This window comes from Camelus dromedarius, chromosome 5 (assembly GCF_036321535.1).
Source record: "Camelus dromedarius isolate mCamDro1 chromosome 5, mCamDro1.pat, whole genome shotgun sequence".
Classification (NCBI taxonomy): domain Eukaryota; kingdom Metazoa; phylum Chordata; class Mammalia; order Artiodactyla; family Camelidae; genus Camelus; species Camelus dromedarius.
The window spans coordinates 5,416,641-5,443,088 of record NC_087440.1 but is presented as its reverse complement, the minus strand read 5'-3'; the positions used below and the strand labels follow the sequence as shown (position 1 = coordinate 5,443,088).

Genomic DNA, 26,448 nt, shown 5'->3' with positions numbered 1-26,448 from the left:
CTTGGGCCCAAGAGGGACATGGATACCTTTCTGGGGGGCAGGTTCAAACTGCCTTTGGGAACTAAGAGGCATTTTTTTATCAGAAGAGGAAAAACTAGAAACGAGCATGTCCGCTAGGTAGAGTAAGTTAAGTTTTTCTGTGAAACAGGGGAAAATAGAGAATATCTTGAGAGTAGAAAAGGCAGAACTTGACCATTTTGGCTGCAGCATACTCTTCACTAAATTTGTGGCTGAAACGTGGTCGTTCTTTGGCACAATGTTACTCCAAAGCTGTATTCTGTGAGTTTCTTCCTCCAAAACAAAATGTTAGGTGTGTCCATCACTTGAGCCACGATTTCCTAATGACCCTGTCCTCATGCCCCCCTCAGCGGTGCGGGACCCCCTTCTGGGTTCCCAGAGACCAGATCAGCCCCAGAGCCACGTGTGACCCGGGTGTGCGCTGCAGGGAGCTGCGCCCCCTTGCGGTTTCTCTAGGGAACTTCCCTGGGGACCCCACGGGGCAGGGCTGGCTGGACGCTGTGTTCTCACCTCCCAGAGAGGGGACCCTGAGGCCCGGCCTCCATGCTGCACGGCCTGACCCTGAGCATGCTGCCACTGACCCGGCCGGGACCTGCTGGCCTGTGGTACAGGATGCAGCACCCGCTTCGCTTGAACCGCCCTCTCCAGCGTCCAGCCCCCAGTGCGAGCCAAAAGGTTGAAAGTGAATGAAACCCTTTGGCTTCCGGTGGTATTAACCCGTGGTTCTCACGCTTTTCTCTGTGTGTATGTGTGTTTGTGTCTTGCTTGTTTTCTTTTTCCAGATGACTAAGTCGGTTACTAACCCGGAGGAGTTGGGAGGACTGGCTTCACAAATGACCAGTGACTATGGGCACCTGGCTCTCCAGGGCCAGATGGCAGCAGCCACGGCGGAACCGGAGGAGGTCTGCCACCTTAAGTCCCTGTTTTAAGGAGCAAACCCACACTGGTGCCCACTCCCGGGGAACTGTCCATAGCTTAGCTCCTCCCCCAGAAGACCCCAGCCTGGTAGCCAGAACCAGGCTTATTCCCTCACACCCCCCAGGTTTAGACCCAGCCTGCGCTCAGGGCTCACTGTCCTTTCTGAGGCTGATTGACAGAGACCTGGGGCATCTGGGGAGACGGGCTTTCACCAGAAGGACTCTGTTTACAGTGTTCTGCCAGGACTCCTATCCCATCACTGATGCCAAGGGCAGAGCACGCACCACACTTCCTCCTCCCACTTAGCGGTCCCCCTCAATTATGTGTGTATTTCCCAAAGGCTTACAGAAGTGTTAGAACAGCCAAGTGCAGGATTCAGTTATCCCTCCCTTGGGAAAGAGCTGTGTACCTAGCCTGCTTTCATGAATCAAAGTCTTGCCCAAATATTGTTGGTGGCTTTTTAAGAGCTGAACCAGATCCCTGTCCTATACCTCCTGTGGACCCCTCTTCCTTACCGTCCTGCCTTCCCTAAACTCGCTTTCCTTAATGGCCAATGCAGGCTTGCCTCAGAACACCTGCACCCTTAAGGGTCTTTAAGTGGCCAAAGTTTAGCTCCAGAGGTCACTCTCTAAGAGGTCCCCTGTCTAATAGCTCCGAGAAATGGAGTGGCCCATTGACAAGCACACAGGATGGGTGCCTGAGGACACACATCAGTGTTAACACACAGAAGGGGCCCAGGCCTGAGCTCCTGTGTGCCTCCTTAGAGAAAGGAAGCTCCGTCTGCAATAAAGGATAATGGAGTGGATTGCAGGGACCCTGGGAAGACGAAGGTAACTACATCCATGAAATTCGGCGAGCTGTTTATGGAGGGCAAATCCTGTTCATAACACTCCTAAGTGAGCCAGGCTGTCAAGGCAGAAGGTTGTGGCCGTCTTCCCTTCTCCTGGGGTTGACAGTCAGTGTCCGCTAGTTACTCAGTGCTGCTGTTTGTCCTGAGGGCCAGGTCTAAGCATGTCTTCACAAAGACTCCCAGAGACACTACAGAAGTGAAAACCCCAAACACAGTCACTTTCTAACGTACGTTGTAACAATGCATGTAAATGGGAGAATCATATATATGTACTTGCATACATATATATCCGCATGGGATGACTTGAGTTTCTAACAGTGCCTGTGGTTTGAGATTTTAGATTGATTGAGTATTTAGGCTGCGGCATGAATAATTCTATTTGCAATGAATCTGTTAAGTGACTCCCAGGAAAGAAAAATTATCAGAGACCTGCATCAGGATTCTGTTGGTTCTTTACACAAGGCCATCTTTTTTTTTTTTTTAAACGACTCCCTGTTTTAGTAGGATCATATGGACTTGTAATTCATGTGATTAACATGTAATTTTGAATTTCATAAACAAGTGTAAGAGAACTAGTGTTACAGTCAGGGAAAGTTTGGTTGGGCAAAAGGAAGAAGTGTTTGGCTTTTCAAGAGGGTTGGAAACTAAAGGAGGCTGATCGTGAGGGAGGTTTGGATCTCTGTCCCAAGAAATCTTTGAAGGTGGAATCTACATGCGTCTGCCTTGATTGGTTTCAGTGCTGACCTGCCTGAGTTACTGAGCAAATACCCAGGGATCTATGAAGCCCTTTCCACTTTTGAGTTCTTATGAGCCACCCCACCCCACGTGTGACACAAGCACATATTCTAAATGCAACTCAGATCATTGCGGCAAAATGCAAAAGAAATGCCAAAGCAGCCAGGAAAGAAAACGCATTGCTAAAAGCACGAGAGCAAGTTGCTTTAGGTCCTGGCCCTGCGTTTGCAGCAGCTAATGGTTCCATTAAGGTTTTCCCTTTTCACCATTGCATCTTGAGATGTGTTTTACATTCCAGACACACGAGCAGTGTGACCTGGAGCGAAAAGGGGCAGAGAGAATATAAAATTACCAGTGGCTTGCGAAGGAAAATTCTTTGTGTGCATTTGCCAGACAGATATTTGGGGGAAAACTGAGAAGGTTAGGAGATCCCTGAAGCAAGGCAGGTTTTTATTCCAAGTCTGTGGAATTATTTGTATACCCAAGAGGGCCCCACATCACAGCATGTGAAAATATTTATATCCAGGGCAAATAAGAAGTCGCCCCCTTCCCTGCGGTCCTGCTGTCTGCTGTGCCGAGTCAGCGTTTTGGTCTTTTCCAGAATGGGACAATCACAGGAAAAGTCCTAGCTCTGCCCTCTGAACATCCAGCCCGAGCTTTCTCTGCTAATCTTTCCATGGAAAATTCAACCTTTTGCTAACATCCCTATGAAAACTTCTTTTTTCAGAGAAGTGAAAACCCTCTGGCGACTTTGCAATTTATGATAAGTTTCCTCTTTAAAAAAACAAAAGAAGAAAGAAAATGTAGATCTCGTGAGCCACAGCTTCTAAATGCAAAGGCAGGGGCGCCGTCTCTGAGGACGTGTTGCCGTAACCACGGGTAATCCTGCGTGTCTTAAAACCTGGCAGGAACGTTTGTCAGGAGCCTGTGGTGAGAACCAGAGCCCTTTCCCCCGGATGAGAGAAGTGTCTGCTCGAGACGTCCCTAAAACTTTCCACTCCGGGACACGCTTTCTGTGGGTGGCAGGGTGATGCCCTGCCTCTGCGGTACACACTAGTTTTTCCTGCCGTGTTTGCCATCGAAGGAGGAACTCCAGTTGGTCAGATAACACCCATTCTTGCCTTTCCAACGTCCACAAGCGCTCCCAGGCAAATTCTGTTTGACCTGGTTTCAGATGGGATTGTTCTGAAAGCCCGAGTGTGATCTGTACATTTTGTGTAGTTTTAGGCAGTCAAGACAATGGATCTGTGGTTCTTAGACACCCTCCAAATGAAACGAGATCCAAGCCTTCATGAAGGCCAGGCTTCTAATTTCCCTCAAGGCACAAAACCAGGAGACAGTCTTCTCCATTTTACTTTTATTTGGGCAGGAAGAGGGGATTGAGGGTTTTTCTTGAGGTTCAAGTATTGCTTTACTAAAGCTGCCAATTTAGAACTCCAGAGTTTATGTCTTGGAGCAACATTCCTTTCTAATAAACACTGGTGGTAAGTTGGATCACTCTGGGGGCTGGTCCTATTTGCAGAGAGGTTTAGTGTTGCTTTGAGAAGTGCAGCATTTTTAAAGCCCTTATCTGTTTGAAACCGTCTTAAAACTGCATCCCCTTTCTAGAATGTTCCTCCAGCAGTACAGAATGTTCCGTGAAATTGCATAGAGGATGTTGAGTCTACCGTCCTTCGTGTACGTGCCCTAGCTCTCCCCTGCACAGGGGGAGAAGGGTGAGAATACGCGAGCTGTTTATCCAGGCCACCCTGGTGCCGGTGCTGTGCTGGGCACCGTCCCATTTACCTCCCAGCTTCAGTGTGTGAGTCGAGAATCCTCTGTCGTCCCCATTTCCCAGACAAGCAAACCAAGGAGGCCCAGGGAGCGCTGATCAATTGCCCAGGCCCACACAGCTGCCACAGTTAGTGTGGAAGCCCCTTTTTAAATAACTTTTGGGAATAAGTGAATGTTTTAAGCAAGGCAATACGCTGACAAGCAAATATGTCAAAGTCAGGATTCACGGCCAGGTGTGCTGGCCGTTGCGGCCCTTGCTTTTTGCCCTGCGCCAAGCTCTCTTTTCATGATAATGAACATTCATGGGGCACTTGCTGCTTGCTGACTTTTTAAACCTACCTTCTCTTTGGTTGTCCACCTGCCTTGGAGGTGGGCAAGGGCAGGGTCTGTCCCGTGTCGCAGGTGAGGAAACAAAGTCCCCATGAGGTTAGTGGGCTCACCCAGAGAGTCCGGTGGCCAGGAGAGGGTAGAGCTGGAAACAAGTTCCGTGGTCCTTTCTGCTGCTGCCCACGTGGGCGCAGGGTTGGGAGCAGGGGTGGGGCTGGCATTCTAAGATCCTTACTTCCTGTTACGTTCAAAACTTGTCCTTTGTAACACCATATCCCCCTGCATGCTGTCCACACAGGATCGCACAGCCAAGTCAGTCAGAGGTTTGCGTGGCCATGCCCCAGAGGGTTCTCCAGGCATGTAGGAGACAATTGTGTGACCTGGTACAGACCCCGACTCCAGGACCAAATCCTGGGTTGACTGAGAACTCCAAAGCTTTTGCAACTGTTGTCTTAGTTTGGTCTCATCCCTTTGCTTTCTGGTACTGGTCTTCCTCGTGCTTCCTAACTGGGATTTCAGCCCTGATGACCTGCTGTGCCACCTCCAGGGTTGCCTTTACAGGGTCCTCTGCAGCATGTATGACGTCACCTCCAAGAGGGAGGCTGAGCGTCAGGACGTTGGGGTGTGTTTTTATGGCACAGCCTTCTGAGAGGGAGCTGGGGGCATAAGAGTGTCACCGGGGATGTCTTCCCACGATTCATCGTGTCGGCCGATAGGTTTCAGGTTTGGGACAGCACAGGAGCTGGTTCCTTCTCCCTCCCACCCCTAGGTGGAGGCCTGTCGTTCTGCAAACAGAAAGCTCAGACTTGGCTCCGTGCAGGGAGTGGGAGAGATGCACGAAGGCTCTTCCAGAGTCTGGATCTTTTCTAGCCCAGTGGTTTCACACCTTCTTCTACAGAATCCCGACCCAGGGACGTGCTCTGGAAGTTCTGCACACGTTTGGCTCAAGTTTCACTTTTCAAACATAGTGTCACTATTTGTATAAAAACTGTTGGGAAAAGCTACATGGACTCTTGAACATATCCTAGGCCAAAATGGTAACCCACCGGGGCCACTAGTGGCCTACTCTGGGCCGCTGGGTGGTTTTTTGCAGACCTCAGGCTCGCACAGCATCTTCCCAGGCTGCTGTGGTCAGGGGACTGTGGGAAAACTGTTCCCTTTTGCTTTAGTTACACATAGAACAGGATTTTCAACACAAATACAGACATGAGTTGGTGGCCGAGGCTGTCAGTGGCCTTCGTAACCCCATCTCTGGATCACTGAGTCTCCTTGTTGACTTTTTGAGTCAAGGATATAAATTTTAACTCATAAAGGAAAAATATAGTAATAACATTGCTTCTATTTTAGATGTTGAGGTTCCGGGAGAGATTTTATTAGAGGGTGGGAAAGGATTCTGCTGTTAAGTGGAAAAAAAATCAAGGAAATTAAAACACTGAGCTAATGAGTAGAGCACTGTGCTTGGGATTAAAGACTTGGATTCTCATCTCGCTTTGCCAGGGACCAGCTGTGTGATTTTGGGGCCAATCACCTCACTTCTCTGGGCCTCAGTCTCTTCATCTGTAAAATGGGGAGGTTGAATGCATAAGGTCTTTTTTATTTTGAAGTTCTGTGAGTGTTTCTTCCTCCATTTCCCCTGACCTGGCTTCCCCATTAGCACCTTATCCTTTAGAGATCGGTGCTCATCCTTGCTGGACAGCTGAGTTCTTGCCTTTAGATTAGCTCTGATCCTTGAGTACTTAGAGTTAAACTGTATGGATCTGAAAATGCTTGAGAGCCAGCTTGAATGTAAAACTTTAATGGAGCATCTCCCTGCTTCAGCTTGACCTTGTGTTTAACCAGCGAGCATGCCCAGCAGACAGATATCCTTAAATGGCACTGCCGCTCTGTGGGCAGAATCGGAGCCTCCCTCGTTCTCAGTTGTGGCCTTGATGCTGTCCTGGTCCCGATCTGTTTTCAGAGCGGCCATGTTGGGTGATCCCGGCGTGATGCTCGTGTCGTATGGTTAACAAGAAGCCCTGCCTGATTGCGAAGCCTCTGTGGCACCTGCTCACATACAATTAGAAGACACACAAAAGAGCAGAAGCTCGAGTTCCCAGGGCAGGAGAATTTTTTACCAAATAGATTTAAACATCCTTTGGGCTTCAGAAGGTTCAGGGAAATAACCTTTCCCCCCGGAAAGCAGTACATGTTGCAGCCCCCTCGCTCCCCAAAGTCGCTCTTCCTGAAACTCTGACTTGTGGGAGGATGGTCAGAGATAGCACCCAGGTGGCCCAGATCCCCAGGTGTGTGGATTCCTAGCTTTTATTCTCAAAACCTGAGATCGCTTAGTAACCATCCTTGAGAGATGCTGGAAGGTTAAGCACACAGCTTCTGGCTCTGGTGGATTCTTGAAAATAACACTTAGCTTAGACGTGTTTTGTTTGTATGTAGTTGGTTACCTGGGCTGTATTGATCAGACCAAAATGAAAGTTGATGTGAAACAAAGCCAGAAGGATGGAAACTTCGGGAGGGAGAGGTGGAATTTATTACACCATAAAGAGACAGCTGGCAGCTGACCCAGAGTGGAGCTCATTTGGCTTCTTATAGGCAAAGTAGCTTTTATAATCATACAACCCAGGGGTCATTAAAAGAATGCATGCCTGCTGAGCCTGCAGCCCTCAAAATGTGACTTTTTAAGGAAACCTCCACCTGGCTCGAGAGAAAGGAAGCGTGGGCCCAGCATGGTTGCTGAGGAAGGGGGCGTTCTGGTTGGTAAACACAGCAATTTTGCAAGAATCTGAACACTTTCAAATATGCTTTATACTAAAGCTATATATTCTGAACTTCTAATTACCCTCTAGGGCTTTTGTAAGGAATAAATGAAATTAAATGCGTTACCTGCTTAAAAGAGGCCCTGACACACAGTAGGGGCTCAATAAATGAATGAATAATCCCACAGAGTTCATCTAATTAACATTCTTACCTAGTGGCTCAGGATACAGATAAACAATACACCAGGAAAGGTAACCAATATTATTAAGCTTGCTTCCTGTGGGCATTTTACAGTCTCTAAAAAGGGAAGCAGAATCCACCAAATTCCGTACTTCACCAAGCAGAGACTCCTAACAGCAGTGGAATTTTCCTAGCCAGGCTCCCCTAGGACGTAGGAGAAATTTTCCACGTGGGGCAGACCTCCACGGCAGGTCCGTCAGGCTTCTCCCTCCCCACCCTGGGCTTGCCTCCACAGATCGGCTTCCAGATTCGCACTCGGGTGCAGGACCTGGGCCACGGCTGCATCTTCCTGGTGCAGAAGGCGGGGGCCCTCCAGGTGTGCCCGACGGACAGCTACACCAAGAGGGAGCTGATTGAGTGTGCCCGCACTGTCACGGAGAAGGTAAGGAACAGCCTTAGGGGTGGGCAGGCATGGTGACCCTCCGGGACCAGGGATGCACCTGAAAATTAAGCCAAAAACCATCCAGGTGGGTCAGGTCCAGTTGTCTTCCCTCCCTCCCAGGGTCTCCCCAGGGACAGGGCGCATCAGGCGTGATCCACAGTCCTGAGAAAGTGTGTGGGGGACTGTCCCCCAGAGGTCTGGGCCCCGGTTGTCACCCGCAGGGCTCTTCTGCAGACAGACTGCACAGAGGGCATCCAAGTCACAGAGCGCCAGGAGCCTCTCCCTGCAGCCCCCTCTTGACAATTTTGCCCCCGGGCCTTCTCAGAGAGGCTCCCAGGTGTGAGGGCTGAGCGAGAAGGCCCCACAGCTCCTCTTCTGCAGCCCCTTTGTTTCCAGATGAGACAGTGAAGTGGGGAGGGCTACGTCACCCGGTGGGAGAGCAGGAGTCCGCAGGCCGTTTTCTGACTCCAGCCACAGCTGATGTAGAGAGGATCCCATAGCGTGGTGCATGGGGCTCTGGGCTCCCAGCTAAGCTACTTCGCCCTGCCAAGCCTCGACTTCCTTCAGTAAAGTGAGGATGAGGAAACAGAATGAATGCCTGGCCCGTGAGTTGTGAAAATTAAACGTGGCAATTTGTGTAGAAGAGCTTGGCACGGTGCCAGGGGCACCGTTCAGCATTTAATCATCCTGGCTGCTTGCTGTTCCCTGTCTCTGCCCTCCAGCACTCCCTTCTCCCAGGACGTTCTCCCTGGTTCACGGCACCCCATTCTGAATGTCCCTTCCGTCCCAGCAGCTCGTTGACTCTCCCGCAGTTTGCTGATGGTTTGCTTGGCTTATTTCTCGGAGTCGTCGTTTTCAGGGCAGCCCCTGTGCAGGCCGCCTGCGGTGTGGGCTGTGGCATCCGTCTTTGCTGCCTTTTCCCTCTCCTTCACTTGGGTCATAGGACATAGAGCTCGGCACTGTTCAGACGCTTGGCAGCAGGACTCGAGGGGTGGCGGGGACCCTCCTCTGGAAGCTGCCACTACAGAGGCTACTCTGTACATGGCCCCTCGCCGCAGCCGAGCATCAGTCTGGCCGTCTACCCCAGCCCACAGGACCTCCCTGGACTCCCCAGGACGAGGAAATAAATCTCTCAACTCGAGGAAGGCATTCTTCCTCCTTTCAAAGCCCGTCCTTGTTGTTAAAGTTACTCATGCCAGGTCCCCCCATGGAGGACCTTGGAATGGAGCCCCAAGGGAGGGGAGGAGAGGGTTTAAGCTGCTTGATGTTGGCCAGCGTGGCCAAGCACCGTGGTCCTCCTGAGCTGGCCTCCATCATACTGCTCCCAGCAGAGGCTCCCAGACTCAGGGCACCAGGAGAAGGATCGGGGCGGGGGGCGGCTGGCCTTCTGGGTGGTTTCCTGCTATCTGTCCCTACCTTTTTCTCTCCTGCCCTCCCATCTTCCCTGGTGCTGTTCTTACCTGTCTTGCTAGGGTCTGAGTCCCCCCAGCCATGAGAACAGACCCATAAGGGGAAGAGAGCGGCTGGCTGGGGAAGGAAGGAGGATCTGGTGTGGCAAGAATTGGAGGGAACCTGGGAGGTGGGACCTGGATGTGAAGGGAGCACACCTTCTTTCCACAGCCTGGGGGAGAGCCATACCCAGGGGTGGAGTGGGTCCAGTTTGCCTTGTAGGAAAGTGTCTCTAGGAATGTGAGGGCGTACTGGAGGGGTGACAGGTGCCAATGAAGGGTTTCTGACACTGAAGTGAACACCTTAGCCAAACTGCTGGCCCCTTAGGTCCCTGGAATTACTATTCGGTGGTGGGCGCTGGCTCAAGGTGATACAGGAAAAATGGGGCGTGAAAGGATGGCCATGCCACAGGTCTCAGACGAGTCCCCGGGATGCACCCCATCAAGTGAGGGTCCTTGGCTTCACACAGGAAAGAATTCAAGAGCGAGCCATAGTAGAGCAAAGGTAGATTTATTCAGAGATACATACTCAATAGACGGAGTCGTCTCCGAAGGCGAGAGGCGACTTCAGAGCATGGAGCCCTCTAGGAAAGTGAGATTGGCCACGAGGTGTGGGGTTGTTAGATTTTATGGGCTCAATAATTTCATATAGTAACAAGTGGGAGAATTATTCCAACTACTTTGGGGAAGGGGCTGGGATTCCCGGGGTACTCAGCCATTAGCCACTTTTTGACCTTTTATAGTCAGCCTTGAAACTGTCCTGGCACCTGTGGGAGGGCCATTTACCATGCTGTGGTATTACAGTGAGCATATAACGAAGCTCAAGGTCTTCTGGGAGTTGAATCTTCTGCCATGTTGGTGCTAATTGCTGTGTCATTCTTTTCATGGTTGTGCCCTGCCCCCTTCCCTCCTGCCTCAAAGGGAGTGATGGGATGGGAAGGTTACATGAGGGGATCCCCTCTGGGTTCCAGGCCCTCTGGGGTCAACTGTGAAGAATTTCCAGTCAAGAGGCAGCGGGGAGGGTATAGCTAGTGGTAGAGCACATGCATGGGCGAGGTTTGGGGTTCAATCCCCAGTACCGCCAGTTAAAAAAAAAAACAAAAAAAACAGAGGCAGCCAAGGGAGGAGTGATGAGTGTTAGCAGAGGGCTGTTCTACAGAAAACCTGATCAGACGGGACAGAACGGCCACACTTTTCATGGGAGCCTGATCGTTATCCTTCTTGGTGGCGTCAGAAACATAATCAAATAAATGGATCATCTGCCCTTTACCAAACACTTACTAAGTGCCAAGTACTTTACATACATTTTTCTGCCCATTTATTCCTCTCCCAACCCTGATAGGCAAGAAGTAATAGCCCCCTTTTCCAGATGAGGACACTGAAGCTTAGAGCAGTGAAGCAGCCTACCTGAGGTCGTCTGGCTAGCAAATGGTGTTTGGACAGGCTGTGGACTCCAACGGTGCTGGTCACACCTAAGCCGCATTGGCTCCTGGAGAGAAAATGCAGGGTTTTGTTCTTGTTTTTAATATTTTTTCCCAGTTTTATTGAGGTATAATTGGCATACAGTGCTGTATAAGTCTTGGTTGTATAGCATAGTGATTTGTCTTAGAACTGTCATGAAATGGTTTCAGTAAGTTCAGTTAACATCCATCATCTCATATAACTACAAAAAGAATATATGTGTATATTTTTTTCCTTGTGAGATGGGCTCTTAGGATCTACTCTTAAGAACTGTCATAGAGATGACAAGGCAGTGTTAACTCTAGTCATCATGTTGTAGGTTACATCCCCAATACATACTTACCTTGGAACTGGAAAGGTTGTGCCTTTGACCACCTTCATCCAATCTCATCTCCCTCAGCCATAACCACAAATCTGATCTTTTTTATGAGGTTGGTTGTTTTCTGTTTTGTTTTCATTTTTATTCAATTTCTTTAAACTAAAATAAAACCAATTCACCTATTTCTCCCACCTCCCATCTCCCACCTGTGATGACCACCAGTCTGTTCTTTTCTATCTATGAACTTGGTGGGTTTTTTTTTTTAATTCCACATATAGGAAAGATCACACAGTATTTGTTTTTCTCTGACTTTTAGCATAATGTCTTTGATATCCATTCATATTTCAAAAATATCAAGATTTCATTCTTTTTTATGGCTGAATAGTAGTCCATTGTGTATATATACAGCACATTTTCTTTATCCATCCATCCATCAATGGGCACTTAGGTTTTTTCCATATATTGGCTATGATAAATAATGCTGCAGTGAGCATGGGGGTGCATGTATCTTTTCCAGTTAGTGTTTCTGTTTTCTTTGAATAAATACCCAGAAGTAGAATTGCTGGATCATATCTAGTTCTATTTTTAATGTTTTGAGGAACCTCCATTCTGATCTTTATATGGGGCTGCACCAATTTATATTCCCATCAACCACGCACAGCCTCTTCTCTGCATCTTTGCCAATGCTTGTTACTTCTTGTCTTTTTGTTAATAACTGTTATTACAGGTGTGAGGTGCTATCTCCTTGTGCTTTTGATTTGCATTTCCCTGATAATTAACGATGTGGAGCATCTTTCCATGTACTTTTTGGCCATCTGTATGCCTTCCTTGGAAAAATGTCTGTTCAGATCTTCTGCACATTTTTAAAATCAGACCTTTTTTTTTTGCTATTGAGCTATAATTAGTTATTTATATGTTTATAAGATACATGATTTGCAAGTATTTTCTCCCGTTCAGTAGATTGCCTTTTCATTTTGTTGACGGTTTTCTTTACTTTACAGAAGCTTTTTAGTTTGACGTAGTCCCACTTTTTTATTTTTGTTTTTGTTTGCGTGTGCTTTTATTTTGTTTTGTTGCGTGCTTGTCAGATTCAAAAAACCATCACCAAGACCTATGTCAAGGAGGTTACTGCCTATATTTTCTTCTAGGAGTTTTATGGTTTCAGGTCTTATGTTCAGGTCTTACATTTAACCCATTTTGAGTTCATTTTTGTGTATAAAGATAGTTCCGTTCTTTTGCGTGCGGCTGTCTAATTTTCCCAACACCATTTGTTGGACAGACTGTCTTTTCCCCCGTTGTATATTCTTGGATACTTTGTCATAAATTAATTGACCACACATGCATGGGTTTATTTTTGGGCTCTCAGTTCTGTTCCATTGGCCTATGCGTCTGTTTTTATGCCAATACCATACTGTTTTAATTACTATTGCTATGTAATATAATTTGAAATCGGGGGTGTGATGCCTCCAGCTTTGTTTTTCTTTCTCAAGATTGCTTTGGCTGTTTGGGGTCTTTTATGGCTCTATACAAATTTTACAATTGTTCTATTTCTGTGAAAAACACCATTGGACTTTTGATAAGGAATGCATTGAATTATATATTGCTTTCAGTAGTACAGATACATTTTAACAATATTTTTCCAAATCATGAGTACGGAATATCTTTCCACTTATTGGTGCCTTCAATTTCTTTCTTTAATGCCTTGTAGTTTTCAATATATGCATCTTCTACCTTCTTGGTTAAATATATTCCTAGTTTTTTATTCTTTTTGATGCAGTTGTCAGTGGGATTGTTTTCTTGATTTCTCTTTCTAATAGTTTGTTATTAGTGTAGAGAGACACAACAGGTTTTTGTATATTGATTTTGTATCCTGCCACTTTACTGAATTCATTTGTTCTAACTTTTTTTTTTTCCTGGAAGCTCCAGGATTTCTTATGTATGATACCATGTCATCTGCAAATAGTGACAGCTTTACTTATTCTTTTCCAATCTGGATGCTTTTTATTTCTTTTTCTTGTCTCGTTGCTCTGGCTAGGACTTGCAATACTGTGTTGAATTAAGGTGTTATGGGTAGGCATCTTTGTCTTATTCCTGGTCTTGTTCCTTTGAGTATAACATTAGCTGTGAACCTGTTGTTTGAAGGTAGCCTTTATGTTGAGCTGTGTTCCCTCTATACCCACTTTGTTGAGAGTTTTTATCATCGTGGTTGTTGAATTTTGTCAAATGTTTTTTCTGCATTTATGGAGATGACCATATGGTTTTTAGCCTTCATTTTATAAATGGGGTGCATCACACTGACTTAAATGTAGATGTTGAACCATCCGTACATCCCTGGACTAAATCCCACTGGACTGTTGTTTATAATACTTTTATTGTGTTGTTGAATTCAGTTTGCTGATATTTTGTTGAGGATTTTTGCATCTATGTTCATCAGGGATATTGGCCCATAATTTTCTTTGCTCGTGGCACCCTTCCCTTATTTTGGTATCAAGGTAATGTTGGCCTCATAAAATGAGTTTGGAAGAGTTTCCTCCTCTTCTATTTTTTGAGCATTCTTTAGTGTTTTTTTGAATCTGAAGACCTTTGGGTTACATTTTCTCCATTTCTCTGTATCGTCAACATTTCTTCTCTGTCTACAGGTGTCCTTGGTGCTGTCAGCTCTTCAGGCTGGGAACAAGGGGACCCAGGCATGTATTACAGCTGCCACTGCCGTGTCCGGGATCATCGCCGACCTGGACACCACCATTATGTTTGCAACTGCAGGGACCCTGAATGCAGAGAACAACGAGACCTTCGCAGATCACAGGTATGGGAGTAGATGCCATCCTGGGGGCTCCTGGATGGGAAGAGGTTCAGTGTGGCCTCATGGACTTTGGAGATGGTACCCAAGAGCCAGAAATGTGATTATCTGTTTCGATTTCAACAAGATGCTCAAGTTGGGAAAGTGAACCAAGTAGTCAACATAAGTGCCTTTTGTCAACTGTAAACAGGTTCATTTTCCAGGTTTGCCTTTCACAGCCTATATCTGGTCCTCCAGCAGAGGATACCTTTGTGGTCTTTTTGCTTTTTTAGCTGGAAGAAAGCTGTGCCTCTGATTTGCTTACTAATCCCAGTGAGACTGGAAGTGGCCAGGACGGGCATTTAGCTCTTACCTAAATGGGGAGTGAAGCTCGGAGCCTGCTGTCTCTCCTGGGCTGGTCCTTCAGGCTCTGCTCCAGAGGCTGGGGCCAGGGTCTCCGCTTGCTGCTGGAGACGCCCCATCTCCTCACCATGTGTCCGGCACCTATTTTTCCTCTCTCTTCAGCCCCAGGGCTGGGCTGGGGAGGAGATTCCCGGTGTTCTGTCCTCCCTTCCAGAGCCCCTTGGGCTCTTATTGTCCCAGGCGGGGTCCCCTGCCCCATGTATCCTCCCAACCCCTTGTAGCTATGAAGTGTTCTCTGAGATCGCGGGAACCACGGGAAAACAGCTGCAGGGCAGGACAAGGAGGCCGAACTGGTGGGCCTGAAACTTGATGTGAATTCTGGGTCCACTTTCCTCTCCTCTCCCATCTTTCCTGCCTGGAAGATGAGAGCCCCCCGTTAAGGGAGTAGAAACACGTCACCGCTCTCCTCAACGCCCTTTAACGAAAGACCCTAGGAGGGTTTCTTTTCTTGCCAACTACCAGTGACCAAGCTCTGCCCTGTGTCTCTCCCCTCCCCTTGCCCTTCCCACCTTAACAGGGAGAACATTTTGAAGACAGCCAAGGCCTTGGTGGAAGACACGAAATTGCTGGTGTCGGGGGCCGCATCCACTCCAGAAAAGCTGGCCCAGGCGGCCCAGTCCTCAGCAGCCACCATCACCCAGCTCGCCGAGGTGGTCAAGCTGGGGGCCGCCAGCCTGGGCTCTGACGACCCCGAGACCCAGGTAGGTAGGGGTGGGGCTTGCGTTCCCACAAACACCGTGCACCAGGCCTCAGAAGAAGCCAAATGCAGAATAAGAACTTTTGGAGTAGACTGTATGTGCTTGTGGATCCATGGTTTGGGGGAACCGGTAGGAAGCACCGTCCAGGCAAGGTCGTGGCATGGACCGTGGTGCGGCCGTGGGGTTGGAGACAGGCCCACAGATTCGAGAGGAATCTGAAAAGAAGACTCAGCCGAGCTTGGTGAACGACTGGACGCAGGGAGAGTTTGGAGACAAGGGAGGAGGTGGAGGCCAGGGTGCCAGGCTAGGTCAGTGAATGCTCCCTGGGGGGCGGTCTGGCTTGGGCGGAGATGAAGGTGAGTTCAGTTTGGGGCGTGTTGCACTGGACATTCTGGAGGGACCCACAGATGGAACGAGTGAGTGGCCTTGAGCCTGCTCAGGGTTGGGGACGTGGAGTCAGGGGTTGTTACCAGACAGTGACTGCAACTGCAGGGAAGGAAGGGCACGGGGGGGGGGGCAGAAGAAGGCGTCAGGGCACAGCTGAGGAGTCCACCAGCTGGGACCGTCTTAGGTGACGGAGATGCCCATGGAGATTGAGCAGCAGCGGCAGCAGGGCAGAGGGAAGCCGGGGGCCTGGTGTCGAGAGGAGGGAGCGCTTCAGCCCACCCGAGACACCACCCAGGAGCAAGGAAGATGCATGTGGGAGAGCCGGCCCCCAGCCCCAGGGTCACGGAGGGCAGTGCCGCCCCGCCAGGACTGGTGGTGAGGAGTGGCCAGGCCGGTGAGGAAGGAAGCCAGTGTGTATAGGCAGCCGCTGGGCAAGTTTGGCGCTGAAGGGGAGGAGGGAGAGGAGCTGGACCCCCACGCTCTGACTCTCTGCCCCAGGTTTAGCATCACTGATGCTATCTCAGGGTCCTTGGCCCAAGCCTGGCCCATCATCTCCTAAGGCGGGGAACCATAGTTGAACCAACAGCCAGCCATGGCCATCGTTAAGGGAGCCTACCCATTCCCGAGTGCAGAGCTGAACGATCCCTCTGTGGTTTCAACCTCAGCACCATTAAGTGATAAACACTTCAGTTTTCACTGCTTAAACCATACTCACTCAGTAGGGAGCCTGTTAGGCCCACTGGCACAGCACTGGGTAGAGAACCCCTACCATCCAGCGCCCGTGTTGGCCGCAGCTGCCGATCTGGGGAACACACGGCCGCGGGCTTGGCTCCCACGCGGCAGTGACCCTTCCCTTCCCAGCGCTCTCCAGTGGAGCAGAACTCCGTGAGGGAAACGTTCAGTGCGTTGCCTTTTGACTCCTGCTGGCTTTCTCTTTGATAACATCAGAGCTCAGATTGGCTGCCCTCTGGAATTCCAAGCATTCCCAGAAGTCTAGGCCTCGGTATTGTTCTTACCCCCGTGGAGTAAGGAAAAGCCCAAAAACCGCTCGGGGGGTTGGAACCCACGCTCTCCCCGAGCCTGGCTCAGCTTTAGCAGAAGTGAGTCAGCCGAGAGGATTTAAATCTTTGCACACAGAGAAATGTATCGGATTGTGTAGAGTCTTAACTCCCAAATGGTCTGCATGCCCGAGAGCTCCAGCCTCTTTTGAGACCACCAGTGGAAAATATCCCCTCAGAAAAGTGCACCCACTCACTGGTCACTGCCCAGTGGACCCAGATGGGGCAGTGAACACCGGGTGTTGGCCGCACACCTGCCGGCTGCCCCTGCCCTCTGCAATCTCAGGAGCCAGTGTGTGGTCCCCACCGCCGCCCTCCTCATGAGCCCCGTCACAAACTGACCTGCCCTGTGGTTTCAGAGGTTGGCAGAGATCCCGTGTGCCCTGTGGGTGAGACAGCATGGGATGGGGATGGAGAGGGTGTCCAGTCACAGCGTTGCTGTGCTTACAGCTGTCTGGGATGCTCGAGTTTCTTAGACATTTCCACGTCTGTTATCCAGTTCATCCCGGCAGCAGTGCAGTGAGACAGGCAAGGCTGGTGCCACGGACCCCTTTAGAGATGAGGAGTGGGGGCCATAGAGCTTCATACCCTGTGGAGGTGAAGACTGTGGCCCTTGGGATCACAGACCAGGGTCCGCATCTCACCCCTGCCATTCCCCGGGCTCTGGGAGTGTGGACATGAGCATCGTAGTTCTCACTGGAAACAGCAGTGGTGAGAGTGAAACAAGATCATGTACATCGTGCTTGGCTCAGCCCCAGGAACACAACCCTCAGTGAAGGGAAGTTGGTGTTGTTACAGAAGTAGGAGTTGTTGTTGTAGCTGCCGGACCCAGAAGACTTAAATGTCACGCCCAATGTTGGGTAATTCCTAAGTGTGCCTGGGACTTGGGATTCCAAGTCTAGCGTACAGAAGAGGTGGCCTGTGGTCTCCGTTCAATTAGAAGAGTGAAAATCCTGTGTTATGTCCAGTGTTACGTGGGGGTATATCTGTGTACTCATTCACTCCGTATTTACTGAATGCCCAGTACACGCCAGGCCCTGGTCTGAGTACAAAACACAACAGACAGAAGCCCAGGCCAGGAGAGAAGACAGACGTATTAGTACATACATAATAAAGTAATTCCACATACTGCTGACTGCTATAAACAAAACAGGGCCGGCTGATGGGCTTGTGATGGGGGTAAGCTCGCAGCTCGAGTGGTCAGGAAGGGTCTCCAAGGACATGACAGCTGAGCTGAGACCTGAATGATGGGGAGAGCCGGGTTCCAGGCAGAGAGAGGAACAACGGGAGAATCCTTGAAGCAGGAATGAGGGAGGATTTCCAATGCAGAGGAAGGACAGACCCACGTGCCGGTAGCACGCTGAGGGAGTCAGAACCCCAGGACCCAAAGCTGGGGGTGCAGGCGGGCTGCCACGGGGACCTTGTGGGTCAGGGCAGGAGGCTTGCATTTTGTGCTCAGTGGTTCGGATGACCCAATTCCGGGCTCAGGTGGGTGGTGTCACTCCTCGGGTGTCTGCTTAGCCGCCTTCACAGGCAACTGGTCAGCAGGGCCAGCAGCTGGGAGGTGTTTCTGAACCTGCAAGATGTAGCTGGCTTCTGCGTCCCGGCTCAGCACCTGCCTCCCTTGGGGAGCTTCTTCAAGTCTGGATTCTGGACCTCCACCCAGACTCCTGCATCAGAGTCTCCAAGGGTGGCTGCTGGGGCTTCTGCCTTGCTGAAGCCTTGGGGCTGTGATGGAGAGCCCCACCTCCCGGCTGCCACCCCCTGCCCTTGGCCGCGTGCCCTCGGGGCAGCCCATTCACCCGGGGCCATGCTCTCTTTCAGGTGGTGTTGATCAATGCCATCAAAGACGTGGCCAAGGCCCTTTCAGATCTCATTGGTGCCACCAAGGGAGCTGCCAGCAAGCCTGCAGACGACCCCTCCATGTACCAGCTCAAGGGGGCCGCCAAGGTAGAGTGGAGCCCCAGCCAGGGGCAGGCAAGCTGGGGGTGCAAGAGTGAGAGAGGCACATTCAAGAGTGACGGAGGATGTACATCTGAGCTCCTTTCTCACTTAAATGGAGGCACTTTACCTGTGGCATTAGGTCTGGAACTAAAAGAAGGGGTCAGACCTAGCTCGCTCCCTTTTCTCTCGGCCCCTCTTCCCATGCAGGTGATGGTGACCAATGTCACCTCCCTCCTCAAGACTGTGAAGGCGGTGGAGGACGAGGCCACGCGGGGCACACGGGCGCTTGAGGCCACCATCGAATACATGAAGCAGGAGCTCACAGTAAGGAGCCACCCGTCACCTCCCTCGGGCCCCGAGTCCGACAGCCGACCTCAGTGCAGCTTCTCTGAGATTTTTAGCATGAAGAGGTTTTACCTGGAGCCCCTGAGCTAAGGAGGCCTCTCACCTGCCTGCTGGTAGCTTTGTATAATGGAGACACTGTGTGAAACTGACCACTTCCGAGTTTGGCTAGGATCGATTTGTAATTAAGTGAACTGAAATATATCGCTTGGGACTATTCAGGTTTCATTCCACTAAAACTGCAGAATGAAACGAAAACACTCCAGGAGGGTCCTGGCAAAAGGAACATTCGGGGTGGCTGCACACACTCGCCTTGATTTGAAATGACGTGTACAGTGTCCCACCACACACAGCCCCTCTTGGTGCCTGTTGCCATTGGCAACAGCTCACACGGCTGCACACATAGGGGTTTGGAAGTCTGAGGTTCGCTCTTAGAAAAACCTGGATGGCTTTCCCTGAGACATTTCCCTTTGAAATCCAGCTGCCTTCTGTGTGAGGTGTCTGACCTCAGAGACGTGGACCCCGTGTTCGCCCTTGCCTCGTTCCAGCATTGGAGAGCGAGCGTGTCTTGGGGTTACTGTGGTCACGCCTGTTCTTTTGATCCCATGATGGCTGTGGAGTGACTCATCCTAAATCCCTAGAAATAGAAATATGCTGAAAATGAGTAGTTTCAAGCTGAGGTTTCTTTTTAATAGGAGATCTGATCATAGATGATGCTTCTCTTTTGGAGGGGGAGTGGGGACCTGTCTTAGCTCCCAGTAGTTCTGCTTCTTTAGAGCATCACCTGGCAAAGGCCACAAGCCCCTGAGTGTCAGGGACTCCTGAGCCCTTCTCTTGGGCTTTGGTGGTAGAGCCTTGGATTCTCTTCTCCACTTTTTAATGAATCCTACTTTGGTTAATGTTGTGCTTAGTTCTCACATAAAGAGGAAACTAAAAACTTAGCAGTATCCTTAAAACAGTGCTGCCTGGGGCTCACCTGCCCTCACGGGCTGGGTGTTTCTTAACAAAAGTCTGGACATAAGTTCTGACAGGTATGGGTGGGCTGCATGGTGACAATGAAGGAGATTTGAAATTTGGAACTTTCTTGAGATCAGACTCGTGGTCAACCTAAGTAGAGCAACGTGGTTTAGAATGGACCCAGATCACACATTTCCATGGACAGAGGTTTCCAAAGGAGCATGTGACCCAAGGCCCACGTTAGCGTGGAGGGCTCTGTCCACGTGCGTTAATCTGTAGTATTCCGGGTGGTCCTGGGTGCCCTGTTTGCAGCTATTCATTTTTAGGAGGATAGTGACATTTGGCACTGGTTGGCACACAGTAGAGATGCTGGCTGGGTCCTCCCTTCTGCCCAACGGATGATTTCCCTGCTGAAACACGGCTCCCTAGGGCTGAAGGTAGCGCAACCCCACCTGGCTCGGGTGTCCTCGCGTGCAGGGCCAGCCCGAGCACCCATCACTCATGTCAGAGCCGAGGCAGGTGGGCTGGAAGCAGGAACCACTGGCTTGACTGGCAGCTGGAACTTTAAAGTGGGATATTCACTTACCATGGTTAATTTATTTCAGCTTCTCTAAAGGTGGTGTGTGCGTGCGTGCGTGTGTGTTAAATAATTCACAGTGTCACCGTGGCTCACTTGACATGAACACCTCCACACAGTTATGCAGTTTTATTTGTAAGACAGGCTAAGAATAGAAGAAACTGAATACTTCGTTTCCCCCAGCCCCACACCCTCTTAAAGAGAGAAAGCTGAGTCCAAAGTGATGCCTGCAGGTGAGTCCTGCCCTGGAACCAGCACTGAGGCTGCAGTGTCTCTGGAAGCTGCTGAAGCACCAGCAGGAATGGGGCAGGAGACCTGGGAAGCCACACCACCCCCTCCCCCGGGGGCAGTTGATAAACACTGAGTGTCAGCTTCCAACGGCGAACGGGTTAACGCTGGAGATGTGTCTCCGTCCCCATGTTGTCCCGTGAATGCCAAGTACAGGTATGCGAGGCTTATCCACGCAAGAATCTTGAGAGCAAGAATGATAGGACTGCACTCAAATTAAACTTCTAATTTCCTGCCATTTGACGGTTTCTCCCCCGACTGGCTCGCTTTTCAGACATTGTAGCCCCGTAGGAGAAGCAGAAGTTATTCTTGTCCTTCCCTTTCTGATTTTTTCAGCTCTTCGGTTTCTAACTTCCAGGTATTCCAGTCAAAAGAGGTACCTGAAAAGACGTCATCACCTGAAGAATCCATCAGGATGACAAAAGGCATCACCATGGCAACAGCCAAAGCCGTGGCCGCTGGGAACTCGTGTCGACAGGAGGACGTGATTGCCACCGCCAACCTGAGCCGGAAGGCCGTGTCGGATATGTTGACGGCCTGCAAGGTAGAGGCCTTGGCATTGTTTTGGGTGGGTAGGCGGTGCTCTGTCAGGGCTGAGCTGCTGGGTTCAGCCAGCCGCATGCGAAAGGGAGCAGCTCAGTGCCTTTACCTGGGTAACAGCACGCGCGCTGAAGGCGGGTGTGCACCAGCCCTCGGGAGGTGGTTCTGAGCGGTTCTGTGTTTGAGGGCGGTGGGGTCTGCTTGTGGACTTAATCTCCCACTTTTCCTCCCAGTTCTTTTTTTTTTTTTTTTTTTTGAAAACCACAATTTATCTTTCTATAATTAGATTAGGAGGAAAAAAAATGAAGAACCCACGGTAGCAGGAAGAAGCAAGAGTCTTCTAGGGTCTGGCATTAGATGAGATGTTCAGTTACTGTGCATTCCCACTGTTTTCCCACAGCAGAACATACGGCAGAGGCTTGGGAATGCGCATGCCTGAAGCCGGGTTACTCTTACGTTCCATAACTGTGTTGCTTGCAGGGCTGTTGTTGCCACAGTAGTTGGCTGTGCCCCAGACAAAAGGGGTGCTTTTCTGTTCCCACAAATCTCTATCCCAGTCTTCATCGCAAGGAGGGCACTGCCGTGTGCTCTCAGCCAGAGTCTCTTGTCCAAGGTTCCTGGTTTGGTTGACTGTATCCTGCTCAGTGCAGCTTTTGTCATCACGGCTTGAGATATGATGACTGATTTCAGCCCGAGGAACCTGATGGCGAGCACTGAAGGGACAAGTAGCCGGTTTGTGTGTGACATCAGGATGATTCTTTCTGCACCTGATAAGATGATAAGGAAACCTGCAGGCCCTGATCTGGTGGTTTTTATCATAGGGGAATTGTAATAGCTTTTCAGGGTCCAGGGGATCGATGTAGGTTTCTTCCATGTTGGAGATGAAGGAGCCAAGTCCAAGTGCTTGGCCGAGACACGCTCCCCCGACAGTCGCCTTCGCCCCCCGGTTCTAAGTAGACAGGACGCCTTCCTACGAGGGCAGCCGCTCAGCAGTAGCAAGGAGGGACTGTGGCCTTTTGTTCCAGGCCCTCCAAAGGAAAGCCGCACCCCTCGTCTGCCTGCGCCCTTTCCTGCCTCCATAGGTCAGCTGCTCTGTGCCAGGAGGGGTGTTGCCCTAACTGGGTTGCGGAGTGAGTTAGAGGAACCAAACAGAGCGTCAGGGATCTGCCTTTTTGCTCTCTGGGCCAGACGTCCTGGAGAGGTTCTTCTGATCCTTGGGGAGACACCCAGGGCGGCCACCCTGAGGCGGTGCTTGGGGAGGGAGCTGGGGAGACCTGAGCTTTACAACCTTCACATTATTTTTTTATCTATTAATCAAGAGGGCCCCTAAGAGCCCCCACCCCACTGCTATTGAGCACCCCCCACCACAGCCCTTCACCCTTCTCAGGATAGCTGCATCCCAGGGACGCTGGCTTCTGCTCGGTGATGGGGAGATGACCCCCTGCCATGGCGGGCAGGTGGGGTGAACCATGGAAGGTGGAAAGCAGCTGTTGCAGTGTGGGGGCTTCGGGAACAGAGCCCTTCTCTGTGGTGAAGTGAGCTGTGGGGAGAGCTGCTGGCAGGTCCGACACTGGCTTCTGAGGTTCCTCTAAGGGGTAGGATGGACTGGCTGTCACGCGGCAGAAGGGATGGGCGTGCGAGGGCCCGGCCTGGGAGACAGCACTGCATTTCCTGGTCTCCTGGGTGTGGGGGAGGGTAGAGCCTAGGGAGTGGTGGGGTGGGGGCAGAAGAAGGTGGCAAGGTGGTAGGACCACTGTCATGAGGACCATGTGTGCTGGGTCAGGGAGTGTAGACTCTCCCAAGGCCACCAGTACAGTTTTGAAGCACCCCATGGCATCTGCCCTGGCAGAAGTGGTAACTCCCGAAAGGGTTACAGCCTCAGTCAGAGTAGCCTTGACCCAGCAGGATGGGGCCTGAACGTCATCACGGTGTCCATGCAGGGCACCTCCTAGTTTCTGAAGGGCTGGCAGGTGCGTTCTGTCATTTGGTCCTAGGTGGGAAGGGTAAGGGGAGTTCTTCCTAATTTGACGGATGATGACACAGGATGGAGACATGAAGTGGCATGACCAAGGTCACGCACTGTTACAGTCAGAACCAGAGCTGCAGTGATGTCTCCTGCGTTCAGGGCCAGCTGCTGCTGCCGCCCGGGGCCTCCCAGCCACAGAGCTCCAGGTCGCTGTGGTTGACGACTGTCGGGTACTTGGGTCTCCCTGTGACAGACGTGAAACGAAAGGGGGAAATTGAACAGATTAAGGTGGAAATGGAAGGCAGCTCAGATTTTCGTCTCTTCCTTAACACCCGTCCTCCTGTTTTCAGAGGAGCAGGTTAAGGGTTGAAATACATTCCCCGTTTGCCCAGTCTCAGCTCCTCACTGTTACCCCACGCCGGGATCGGGCCATGTAGTTTTGCAGGACACAGTAACAGCTGGGGCTTCACACGCCAGTACTAGGTGTGATGACAGGTGTCACCGCTGAGCCCTGAGGCTCCTGTGAGGGTGGGACTTAACACTTAGTTTTCCTCTGGTCTCCTGTATTCCCCGTCCCTTCACAGAAAGGAAGTGAAGCCGCTTGCCAGAAGGGGAGTGCAGCAGGAATATACAGAAAACCAGGGATGCGCAGTGGGCGGTCAGGGAGGAACCTGCTGCGTGCTAAGCAGAGGGCCACATGGCCATATCCGAGCACCACCTTTGGGGCTGAGCGGGGCAGCCAGGGAAGAGACGGAGGTGCAACAGGTTACACGCTGACTCGTCTTACCACACAGGGAGGACTACACTAATTGCTCCAGTGGGGACAAGGCCGTCTACACCCTAAGTTAATTCTAGTGTCTGTTTCTTTCTGGCCTTACTTTCATGTGCTTATGTCTACATTAGAGACAATTTTCTATCTCCTATACCAATGAATGTTATATGACTGTTTCTGTGTTACTGTGAGTCATTGTAACTGACTCTTTAATGACCACAGAATACTCTGTGAATATACTCTTTCCCCCACTATCAGATATTTAGATTGTCTGTACGTTTTTTTAATCATCAGCTTTACTGCAGTGAACATCTTTGGGCATATCCATTTTTTCTGTGCTTTGAATAATATCCTTATGTGAGATTCTCAGAAGCAGAATTAGCAGGTCAAATGGTAGGACATTTTAATTACTGCTAGATGGCTCTCCCAGAGGGTTCTAGCAAGTTAGAGCCAAGCCAGCAGCCGTGACTGAGCAGCAGTCACCGTCAGCCCCACACAACTCTCATGAGGGCCCTGACGTGACCTACGGGAGGTGATGCTGAAAAGCATCATAGCCCTGGCCTTCCCCCGGGGAAGGGGGTGTCATCACCCCAGACCAGCTGTGTCCTCACCCTGGGAGACACAGGGGAGCCAGGCGGAGTAAAACATGGGAGGAGTTAAAGGCATGACCCGTCGGTCCCCAGCTGAGTCAAACCAGCTTGTAAGTGACAGATGCTGGCCTCACGAATTATCCCCACTCATCCTGGGATGCTTTGAGGGGCAGGAAACGGACCATGTTCCCCAGTGTTCCCTCAACATACCCCCCTCCTAGGGAGAGGGGGCCTTGATTGGAGGAAGCGGGGAGGCTGGTCGTTATTCCCCTACTGCCCCAACATTTTATCCTAATGTGTGATTTGTATTTGCCCTGATTTGTGATTTATTTGCAGTTTTCTATTTTATAGTATCCTGTACGCACTCTCTGGTTCTTCCAGAGCAAGGGTATAGCAGGAGGAAAGGCTAAGTGGGTAGGGTTGCCAGACTGAGCACATAAAAAACAGGCTGTCTTATACTTCAGCTAAAATTTTTCATTGTCTGTTCGCAATTCAGATGTAACTGGCTGTTCTGCAGTTCATCTGGCAACCCTGTGAATGGGTGTGCTGTCTGAAATGATGTATCTGCAGGTCACAAGTACAAGCAGAAAGGGCCCGATGCTGTGTTAACCATATGTCCCGGCTCGCTTATCTCGACGTGTATAATGTGATATGAGTTATTTATGGCGCCTCTGAGTGACTGAGGAGCTCCCCCTCTGAAGGTTCCCGGGAGCCGGAGGGCCCTGGTCGGGAGACTCACCGTGACTGCGGTGTGGTCAGGTCACGTAGTGAGGACCCCAGGTGTGGTGAGCCTGTGAGCAGTGAGGGGTCTGCAGGACACCTCCCGCCACTGGAGTGAGACAGGCTGATCCCCGGACGGGCTGGCTCCTGCTGTAAGCCCCAGTCATGAATCTTTCCTGGACATCTTAGTGCCTGTGGAATTTCCTACCTTTAAATAAAAGGTAGGGGGCTGCCAGTGAGAAAGGAAGGAAAGAGGGGCCAGATTCACTTGCTTTTGCCTGGCCCAGGGGCACTTTAAAAAGCAAGACACAACCTGTGGTCAGAGATCCTGCAGTGGAGACAGGTGGAGGAGGGCCCCCCTCTCCCCAGGGAGGCAGGAGAGGTTCCTCAGAGAGGGCGCTCCAGGTAAGAAGGAATTCCCGAATTGAGGACTCCTGCCTCTGGGTCCAGGGCTGCACAACATTGCTGGGCAGGGGACCCCACCTGGCTGCCTGGTCCACTTACCACGTGCCTCTTCCTGATTTAAGACGTCCCCGTTCCTTTCTCTCTCCAGCAAGCATCCTTCCACCCTGATGTCAGTGAGGAGGTGCGCACCAGAGCCTTGCGTTACGGGACAGAGTGCACCCTCGGCTACCTGGACCTTCTCGAGCACGTCTTGGTGGTGAGGAGGGGCGTGGGCCAGGGTGGGGCTGGGGAGGAGCTAATGTGGACACAGAGCATCCTTTGCTCAGGAAAACCCCTCTTAGAGAGTCATGCAGGCCCCACTGGTGAGGCTGGGTCTGGAGTGAGGCCGTGTCTCACTGCTCCAGCACACAAGACGTGAATGTGGTCTGGAGGAAGGCGCACTTGGCATGCAGGAGAGCCCAGCTCTCTCGCTGCACCAGAGAGGCGAGACCAGTGTGAAAGAGGGGTGGGTGGGCCGAGTGAGGGGCAAAACAGGTGGGACAAAGAGAGCCACCTCTGAAAGAGGATCTGGACGTCCTGTTAGGAAAACCCCAGTCCACCCTGCAAGGACAAGGAACTCTCCTGAAACAGCCGGACTAGACTCCGTGAGAAGCTGAAACATCACTGCGGCTACAGGAGACCTACTGGCCTCTCCTGACTTCTCTAGGCCTTCAGTGAGTGGCTTAGACCACACTGAGAATGACACTTCCCTTCCTCTGATGACCTTCCACCAGCCTGGCG

General features: G+C 50.8%; 2 protein-coding genes across 7 annotated transcripts in view; one reads left to right on the top strand and one right to left on the bottom strand.

Annotated features, from left to right (window-relative positions):
* TLN2 (talin 2) overlaps positions 1–26,448 on the top strand; it is a 395,887-nt gene that overhangs the window by 341,544 nt on the left and 27,895 nt on the right. For 5 of the 6 annotated variants that reach the window (XM_064485540.1, XM_064485542.1, XM_031452945.2 and 2 more), the window contains 8 exons: positions 801–920; positions 7,848–7,994; positions 13,862–14,028; positions 14,942–15,125; positions 18,392–18,517; positions 18,719–18,835; positions 21,034–21,219; positions 25,817–25,924. In XM_064485540.1, the coding sequence (XP_064341610.1) occupies positions 801–920; positions 7,848–7,994; positions 13,862–14,028; positions 14,942–15,125; positions 18,392–18,517; positions 18,719–18,835; positions 21,034–21,219; positions 25,817–25,924 (1,155 nt within the window). The remainder of the gene's footprint in view (positions 1–800; positions 921–7,847; positions 7,995–13,861; positions 14,029–14,941; positions 15,126–18,391; positions 18,518–18,718; positions 18,836–21,033; positions 21,220–25,816; positions 25,925–26,448) is intronic. The other variant, XM_064485544.1, reaches the window with a different exon arrangement.
* On the bottom strand, positions 21,545–22,154 carry LOC135321378 (gametocyte-specific factor 1-like). Its single transcript, XM_064486388.1, has one exon. The coding sequence runs from the start codon at positions 22,087–22,089 to the stop codon at positions 21,586–21,588; it is 504 nt and encodes a 167-aa protein (XP_064342458.1). The 5' UTR covers positions 22,090–22,154; the 3' UTR covers positions 21,545–21,585.

Coding starts and splice junctions, on each gene's coding strand:
- LOC135321378 (XM_064486388.1), bottom strand. CDS start 22,089: ATGGAAGAAACCTACATCGATCCCCTGGACCCTGAAAAGCTATTACAA.